At 54.7% G+C, this 8,780-nt stretch overlaps 1 protein-coding gene and 1 long non-coding RNA gene across 4 annotated transcripts; one reads left to right on the plus strand and one right to left on the minus strand.

Annotated features, from left to right (window-relative positions):
- Positions 1 to 320: 320 nt before the first annotated feature.
- On the minus strand, positions 321 to 7,941 carry EMX2 (empty spiracles homeobox 2). 3 transcript variants are annotated; one of them, XM_077182827.1, is made up of 4 exons: positions 7,698 to 7,941; positions 6,486 to 6,969; positions 4,261 to 4,445; positions 321 to 1,778 (listed from the first exon to the last, which is right to left on the minus strand). In XM_077182827.1, exons 2-4 carry the CDS (start codon positions 6,874 to 6,876, stop codon positions 1,611 to 1,613), a joined length of 744 nt encoding a protein of 247 aa, XP_077038942.1. In that variant the 5' UTR covers positions 6,877 to 6,969; positions 7,698 to 7,941; the 3' UTR covers positions 321 to 1,610. The 3 variants fall into 3 exon arrangements, with proteins under 3 accessions (XP_077038942.1, XP_054493503.1, XP_077038940.1); XM_054637528.2 differs by lacking the exon at positions 7,698 to 7,941 and having other exon boundaries at positions 6,486 to 7,014; XM_077182825.1 differs by lacking the exons at positions 6,486 to 6,969; positions 7,698 to 7,941 and adding an exon at positions 4,972 to 5,434.
- LOC143694759 (uncharacterized) lies at positions 2,452 to 5,489 on the plus strand. Its single transcript, XR_013183423.1, has 4 exons — positions 2,452 to 2,587; positions 2,727 to 2,817; positions 3,270 to 3,633; positions 3,788 to 5,489. It is a non-coding gene; the product is annotated as an uncharacterized LOC143694759 (long non-coding RNA).
- Positions 7,942 to 8,780: the final 839 nt, after the last annotated feature.

Genomic DNA, 8,780 nt, shown 5'->3' on the forward strand with positions numbered 1-8,780 from the left:
TCACGGTCACGAACCGGTCCGCACTTCAGTTCCCAACCAGGGAAGGGGCTGGGTTTCTCCTTGAGGTTTTTGTTTGGTTGGTTGGTTCTGTTTCGGGGGGTTTGGGGTATTTATATTACAGCAAGTGCGCCTCTGCGGCTTATTTTTGGAGGTCTATTTAGCAGCCAGCGAATACATTAAGAAAATGCGCCTATGGCCGCAGGAATGCGCGGCGCGGCCGCGGGGGTTCAGCAGCTAAAAACAAGGCGGTGTGGGGGGAAACCATCGGTTTCCGAGAAATTTGGGGGCGAAGGGGAAAAGATATTGCTTAAAAAATTAGGGCATATTGATAAATCTTTATTGACAAAATATTGACAATGACATACTTCTTGGAAGTATATAGTGTGTTAGAATTCTAACAAATTAAACACAAAACACAAAAATATTTACATTCTGGTATAGGAGACATGAAGGAAACATTTGTCACTTTTCTTTTTTTTTTCTTTTAGTAGCTCTATGATCTCGGAATATTATAAGGTCAGTGCTTGAAAATTGACCCAATGAAAATGGTCATTAGAAAAAAAAAAATCAATCCGCGATTTTAAGTCCCTTTTCTCTGGATCCTCCCAGCCTAGAAGGTGTCCCCACCGCCAAAACTGGTCGCTGGGTTTGCGCTTTATAAATCTTAAAAAAAAAAAGTAATCATCATCCGGTTTTGCAATGGGGATACAGTTGGGGGGAGTGGGGAGATAATTCCATTTGATTCTTTTTTTTTTTTTCCAGCAAAAGTTATGACCAACCCCAACCTCCCCCGCCCCCCCGCCTTTCCCTCCCGTCCCTCCCCTCCCCACCGTGTTTGTCCATCCGGAAGGAACACTATGCTTTGTTACTGCTACTTCATTTAGCTTTCACAAACACTTTGACGCCAGAAGTTATTATAAAATGTTTACAGACTGCACATTTCTCGTAAAATAAAATTAAAAAGCACACAGAACCTGTCTTAAAGGGAAAAAAAAATTACAATTCATGTCTGTCTTTAGGAACCGGAGTAATTTTTTCCCGGTTTTTTCTTTTTTTTTTTTTTTTTTCCCCAGACGGCTTTACACATGCAATTCAAGTTTCTGAAACAGGTGTGGGTTTTGGCTGCTTATGGAAATTTCTCTTTCAAAGACGGAAAAAACCGTGAAGTGCAAAATGTCCCGTAAGGTGTTAATTTTTCTGGTTTGGTTGGGGGCTTTTTTTTTTTTTTTTTTTTTGCTTCAATTTTTTTTTTTTCTTTTTAACATTTTTTTTTCTATATATTTTTTAATTTTTTTTTTTTTTACGTTATGCTTTTAAAAGTGGACTGCGATAAACGGAATACCTGTCAATCACCTCGTCCCGGTGTTTTGGCTTTGATTGACAGATCCCCTTTGGCAGAGCGGTGCCGGCAGTGCCACAGTCCGGAGCCCTCGCTGGCTGCCCTCGCTCGCTCCCAGCTCCCTCCCGGGCGGGAATCGCGTTGTGATGAAGATCTCCGTGTCCTTCCCCGCACCGCCACGCCGCGGGGCTGGGGGGGGGTGGGGTGCTGAGCCTTTAACACTTTCGGTTCGTGGGATGCTGGCTTGGAAAAGTCCAAAAGTGCCAGTTTTTTAATCGTCCGACGTGACGTCGATTTCCTCTGGACTGGCTTGTTTGGTGGCGATTCTCCACCGGTTAATGTGATGAGTCCCTTTTTTCTTCTGTTGTGAGTCTGAACCTTCCTCTTCCAACTTTTGCCGCTTGAACTTTGTCCGTCTGTTCTGAAACCATACTTTTACCTGCGGGAGGAAAGGCACCGGGCGTTAGTCCTGCCCGGACCAGGGAGATGCTCTGCTCCCCTCCTGCTCCGTGTGCCACCGCGCCCTGCGCTCCGTCCGCAGCCTGTCCCCACTGCTGTCACCCTGGCCGGGGTGGCGAGCAGAGCCAGAACCCCTTTGCCACCCAAAGCTCTGCGAGAAAGGCACGGCCAGGCTGCCCCACGCCCCGCGGAGCTCGCAGCGCTCGGCAGCGGCGGCACGGCCGGGGGATGCTCCTGGAGCCTCCGCGGGCGCGCAGCCCCGAGCAGCGCCCAGGTAGCCCACACAGCGCGGGGCTCGTCACCTCGACGGCCCCAATGGCCGGAGAGGCTCCGTTCCCCGCTCCTGGCGAGGTTCCCCGCTCCTGGCGGGGTGTCCCCCCTCTCCAGCCCCGGGAGAGCCGTCGGGGCCGCGCCGGCCGCGGGGCTCCCACCTGCCCCACACAGCAGAGCAAAGGCAGGGCCTCGTCCGTTCTAAAGGGGGCCAGGATGGGGCTGGGGGGAGGACGCACGGGATTTTTTTTCCTCGTGGAAAAGCGAATAAAATGTACAAAAATGGCCCGAATAGAAAAACGCCCATCGCTCTGCGCAGCGTCTCCCTGGGACGCGCCGTCCAGGAGCGATCGCGGTGCGGGGAGAGCGGCAAGTGGCATCATAAATATCTCTGGTTTTGTTCAGCGCCGCGTAAATCTGACTGAACCATCCGGCAGCTGACTTCAGGGCTTTAATTACAGATAGTATTGATCTGGGAGCTATCTCCAGGGCTGGCCACACTCCTTGTAGCGTCCAAAGGTAAACTTTTTTTTTTTAAAAAAAAGCAATTTAAACTCTGGTTCTGTCTGAAAGTGCCTGATAAAGGCCTCAGCGAGGGGGGGAAAGGGAACTGGAGCATTTTAATAAGCTGGTTTAACCCGCTTCGCTGCCTCTTCAGAACAGAGACCTGACTGGCCGGACACACATCTCTGCTGCATTTTCATATTCTCCAAAAGTCCCCCATTAAAAAGCTGAGCGGGGAACAAGGGGTGAGTTTAATTTGCTTTTAGTTTGCTAATTGAAGGGGAGGACGGTTCATTTCTGCACGCTGATCTCCCAAAAGGGAGCTCATTTGTAGGGGACTGGGGGTTTGACATCCGGACAAAAGACCCCAACCAGCTTCGGAATCAAGCAGCACAAAGACCACCTTAAATACAGCTTTCCAGTAGAAATAAGCCTGTGACCGGTCCCTTGTTCGGGGAACCTCATAAAAGTGGCGATCCCTTTTTATTGTTTTGTTAGGGAGACATTTTAAAACAAAAGCTCCAACCTCTTTATTGCTTCCCCCACGAAAAGGAGTTAAGAAAAAAAAAAAAAGTGTTACAACTTAATCCGCCCAGAGAACGCTGTGTTTACTGGGAACTTTGAACTAGGCTGCGGCTGGGTATTTTGGCTTTTTTTTTTTTTTTTTTTTTTTTTTTTTTTTTTTTTTTTTTTTTAGTACAGTGCCACATACTGTAGCAGAGACAATCCCCATCTGGAACCCTCTCTCTCCACGAGTCTCCTGGAAGGGCACAAAACAAAAACCCGACACAACAACAACAACAACAACGACAACAACAACAACCACCACCACCACCAGTCCTCCAAACTCCAGCCTTTCTTCCGGCGGGGAGAAAACCGCGTGAAAAACGCGCTCGCAGCGGGCCCGCCTGCCCCGGGTCCCGGCCGTCGGGGGGAGCCTGAGCCCGCCCCGCCGCTGCTCCCGGCCCGTTCCGCGCCGCCGCACGGGCCCCCGGCCCCGGTACCTGCCGGGACCCAGAAACATCGCCGAGAGTCCCGCCGGAGAGACCCAACAGTCCCCGGTGCGGTTCTGGCCCGCAGCCAGTCGGCTGGGGCTGGGGGGAGAAGGAGGGTGGAAGGGGTGAGGGGGGCATTCCTTGTGAGTAATGTCTCTGCTTTTATTTTTCATCTTTCTGCCCTCCTGAATCGGCTCGTCGCATCCCCTCTGTCGGCTAGGAACGAGCGAAAATTCATCCAAGGAACTGTGTTTCTGCTGTAGGGTCTAAAGAGGAGGTTCTCCTCCTGGCCCCCACATTTGTTTTGGGGGCTTTTCCCCTAATATCGAACTCCTTTCTGAGGGTCACACCAGTCCCGCAGCAGAACGACCGGACCCGCAGACCGCAGCTCCTCTCGGGCCGGAGCCCTGGCCGGGGCTGCCCGGGGGACCCCAAATCCCCAAATCGCGCCCCGAGCGCTGCGGCTCCCCACGCCCGGCCGAGGCACCGCGACCCCCGGCACGGGAAAAAGATTTTGCGACACTCAGACTGGAGAGAACCCTCTCCCCACTGCACCGGTTCGGGATGGAGGCCTAAACACCCCTAGAATTCGCCCTTGGCGCTGCCCGAATCTCGGCCCGGCCGGGTGGCATTTCCACAGCAGATGCCCGTACTTTCGCTTTCCCAGCTGCCCGGTCCCTGCTCGCCCCTTACCTGAGTTTCCGTGAGGCTGAGGCTGTGTGCCAGCTGTTTTCTCTCCGCTCCTACTACATAATGGTTCTTCTCAAAGGCATGTTCCAGTCTCAGTAATTGGGATGGGGAGAAAGCTGTACGGATCCGTTTGGGTTTCCTGGCCAGTGCATTGTGCAATAGGAAGCTCTCCGGGCTGGTTTCATTCCCTGGGAAATAGGGTAAAACAGATTAATAAAGCACCTTCCCCAAATACACTCGACAGCACTTTTTAGCGCAAGAATTTTTGTCTCCCACCATTACCCTCAGGATAAATCCAACTATAATTTCTTTTTAATTTTTCAACTCCTTTTTTGTATTGAATTTTCCTTTGATAAATACATGGAGGGATGGGATAAATAAGCAGGGGGAGGAGAGGACTGGTATAAATTAACATGCTAAAACACAACCTGGGGAGCACTACAGAAAATAAAGAAGAAGAAAAAAAAACAGAATTGGCCGGAGCACGGCTGCGGTGTCTGCGGCTACACCTCACGGCTGCCCCCCTGCATCCCGACCACCGGAGCCTCACATCTTTCCCTATTTGTTTGTTATTTCCATCTTCCCTTCGCGGCCAGCTGCTCTCGGGGCCCCCTGGCCGCCCACCGGGCTCCGGGAGCCTCCCGCCTGCTCTCCCGGCCTGTCTCGGCTTCCCTCGCCCAAAACTTCGGCCGGAGCCTTTCTGCCGCCGCTTGCCTTCGTTCTCCCGGTGTGCTGCCCGCAGCGGGGCTCCCACCGCCGCCTTCCCGGCCCCATGACCCTCCCCGCTGCCTCGGCGGCGCTGGGAACCGCCGTGGAAATAAAGAATCAAACTCCGAGGAGGCCACAGAGCGGCCATCCCATCCCATCTCATCCCATTCCATCCCATCCCGTCCCGTGCCGTTCCTGCCGGCCTGCACCGGAGCGGGGGCGGGAGCGGGGGTGGTGAGCCGGGGCTTTTCGGGGGACATTTCCCTCCGGGGTGCCCCTGTGCCGCTACTCCGGGCTGGTCCTTCCGAGGTGGAAGCGGCACCGAGGGGCTCTCTCTGTAAGTGCTTTCAAAATCGTTGGAGGAGGAGGGTGTGTTTGAAATCAGGCTGTGGCTCAACACCAGGACATTTCCGCCTTTCATCTACCCCTCGTTACCAATCGCCTGGTGCCTGCGACAAATAATTTGGTGAGCGAAACCTGTAATTTTATTCTGAAAGGGTAATAATCCATTTTGTGTCTCAGAGCGCCTGGCTTTGGAGAGAGTGGCTCCTTTTTCAACCCGGCTGCAGCGGCCCGGCTGTGGAAGGCCGGGGAAAATGCAACATGCAGGTGGTTTGCTTTCGTTCCGAATTAAAAAATAAAAATACAAGGAAAAAAAAATAAAAAGAGATGGATCCCTGCGAGTGGAGACTGATTTTGTTTTGTTTGTTGGTTTGCCTATAATGAGAGTGGCAGAAGCCGGACCCATTACGGGAGAAATCGGCTCAGCCCTCGGAGAAGACGCTGCCGGTTACAAAGGGTTAAGCAAGGGGGATTTTATTGATTGTCCGCCATTGGATTCGGTTATTTCCCTTCAGCTGGTTATTAATCCTTGGCATTTGGAGCCCCTGGCTGACCGCAGGGTCGGGATCGCCCTCCGTGCCCCTTCCCCGGCTCTCCTCCGCAGCCCCATCTCCCCGCGCTGCTCCGGTGCTGGGATTAATTCCCCACACACGCTTCCCTCCTCCTTTCTCTGGGGTTCGCTTCGTTTCTTCCCCTCTAACAAGGGCAGCGGCCGCACTTGGGGCTTCCCGCGGCTCGGCCCCGCAGCTCGGCGGGCACCGCCGCCTTCCCGGGGGAACTCAGCCTCACCATTCCCCGCTCTGCGCGGCCGCTTCCTTCGGGGGCTCCTCTCTAGCTCCTGACACACCAGAACAAAAAATATCCACCTTTTCGTCTGCTTTTAATGGGAGCAGAAAGCTGACGAAGTCCCAGCCGGCCTTGCCTTCCCGCTCGCCCCCCTCTCCCCGGGAAACCAAAACAAACCGGGAAAAGCAGCAAAACAAAACCAAGCCCGAGCTCCTCGGCTCTGACAGCTCTCCCAAGTTTGGCGGAGGGGGAGACGGGGACAAAAGCGCCCGGGCCCGGCCGAGCCGAGCCTTCCGCTCCGGGCAGGGGCCGCCGTCCCCCAACATCCGCGCCGCGGGGACCGGCCGGGGGATGCAGGGCTGGCTCGGGAGGAGAAGAAAAGTTGCACGTACCTTGGAACCTGTGGCCCAGATACCGGTAGCGGTGTATTAGCCACGGGTAGAAGGTGGAGGGGTCCCTTTGCTGCGAGGCGAAGAGCGGGTGCGTGGAGTGCGAAGCAGGCAGCGGGTGGGCGGCCAGGGCGTGAGGAGGGGGCACGGGATGGACCGGCACGGCCGGGTTCGGCGGGTGGGAGACGGCCTCTGCAAAGACCAAGTCCGGGTTGGAGTAGACCCCCCTGCCAGTGGAGTGGAAGCCGTTGAGAAAAGGGTTCATCGGGCTGGAATTGGCATAGCTGAGCGCCGCCGGCCGGATAGGATCCTCGGAGCGAGACGCGGGCAAGGGGCTGTCTTTGGCCACCAGCGACTCGATGGTGAAACACCGCTTGGGTGTGGGCTGAAACATGCTGCTGCCGCGACGAGAGTCCCCGACCCAATCTCTGCCCGTCTCTCTCTGGTGCGCGGGAGACGATCCGGGGAAGTTTGCAGCAGGGAGTGACTTGAGGAGGGATAGATACACACATAAATAGACAGGGGCTGGAGGAACAGGAGGCAGCGGCAGCCAGCGGTACCCAAAAGGGAGACACACACACGCACCACGCACACACTCACACACACACACACACAAAAAAAAAAGTTGCTGGGAGAAGTTTCCCTCCTGCAAGGAAAAGGCGGTCGCGCCCCCCCCCTCCCCCCCTAAGTCCAAAGACAATCCATGGATGTGATCGGCCCCTTCACAAGTTGTGCAAACGATTTGTTAGTTCATGAGCCTAATTAGTGCTGGGATCACATAAACAGCTTCCTCTGAAGCCTGGTAAATGGCTTGATGATTGGTCGCTATTACTCGCCTTGAGGTTGAAGGGGGAGACTCTTTAAAGTGCGTCAGAGGGGAGGCGAGCGCCGGGCAGCGCCATCGGGAGGGATGGAGCCGCGGATCGGAGTGCGGCGGGAGCGCGCCCGCCAGCGCGGGGGGAGCGCGCCCGCCGCCGCCCCCGCCCGGCCCCGCTCGGCTCCGCGCCCCTCCGCGGCCGCGCTGCCCTCCCTCCCCTGCCGCCGCCCGGAGAACAAGGTAGGCGGACGGGATCGGGGGGGATGGGGGCTCAGCGGGACGGGAGATGGGGAGCCCTGCATCTCCTCGGGTGGGGACAGGGGGGAGTTGGGCTGCTCCGCCGGCGCGACACCCCCGTCCCTGCCACCTCTCGGGTACTCTCGGCCCGGCGAGGTTACCTTGGTCGGCCCCGGGGCGTCAGGGAGAGATGCCCCGCTTGGGAAAGGTTTCGTCCCGGTGAGAGAACGGGTCGTCCTCCTCCTGCTCCGAACTTATTTATTTCCCCTTGGCTCCTCCGCGCTGTCCGCACCGCGCGGCGCGCAGCACAAAGCGCGGGGCAGCCGCATCGCGCAGAGCTGGGACACGCCGGGCGCTCGCACACGGGACAGGGGATCGAGTCTCCGGTTCCAGCCTTGTCCGTATTTTCGCGTTTACCTTTGGGTCCGGAGATGATTTTAGGGCTGAGTTCTCCTCCTCCCATTGGCTGGAGCTGCAGAATAATTATGATCACATCCTAATACTCTTGGCTGGTGCTTACTGTTTATTGGTAGTTAAGGATCTATTATCTATTCATCAGCCTCCCATTTTTGCCAATTACATTCTTCTAAAGTGAAGTACCAGCAGGTATTTTGCACATTTACAATTAATGATAAAAAAATCTGGCGTACTTTAAATCTATTACGCCGCTGTGTAATTTATCTTAAAGATGCAGAATTGCTAATGTAAATTAATGTTTCTGTTGAACCAAGGGATGGGGGGAGTCTTAAAACCAGTCTAGCGTTTCTTTCCTTCTCTCCCGGACGTTGTTTTCTATTTTCTTTCCACTTTATACACTAAAAATCCGTTACTTCACTGCATTAAATTATGCTAAAAAACAAATCGCCGTCTAAATGGTTGTTTCCAGTAAAGGGCGAGGTGAATTCTATTCTCCTTCCCCACTCTCTGCTAAAGGCATCTGTTCCCAGCTCGCCGATATTTTTAACACAATACCAAATCGAGGGGATAATATAAGTGACAAAACAGCGTTGGGCACGCAAGGATGCGGCTGCTCTTGCGCCTTTGTTTGAGGCCGTGTTTCCCTTTGTGTACCCCGCGCTGTGTGCACTTTGTGGAGGGAGAAGTTCACTTTCTGTAGGAAATGTAAATCTGATCTGCAGGCGTGGGGCGGCTGCACGTACAGACATCCACAGCCACACGTGCGTGCGAGCGCAGGGCAAAGTGAGCTTTACACGGCGGAGCTCAGCTCTTTGGGCAGATTTTGC

Source organism: Agelaius phoeniceus, chromosome 9, assembly GCF_051311805.1.
Source record: "Agelaius phoeniceus isolate bAgePho1 chromosome 9, bAgePho1.hap1, whole genome shotgun sequence".
Lineage (NCBI taxonomy): Eukaryota > Metazoa > Chordata > Aves > Passeriformes > Icteridae > Agelaius > Agelaius phoeniceus.

Bases quoted from the DNA above. Each gene is read 5' to 3' on its own strand.
- EMX2 (XM_077182825.1), bottom strand. From the start codon at position 5,386: ATGAAAGGCGGAAATGTCCTGGTGTTGAGCCACAGCCTGATTTCAAAC. The intron at 4,446-4,971 runs GCAAGCGGCGGC...CCTATTTCCCAG, and splicing joins AGCACACCGGGAGAACGAAG to GGAATGAAACCAGCCCGGAG. The intron at 1,779-4,260 runs GTAAGGGGCGAG...TTCCTCCCGCAG, and splicing joins TCAGCCTCACGGAAACTCAG to GTAAAAGTATGGTTTCAGAA.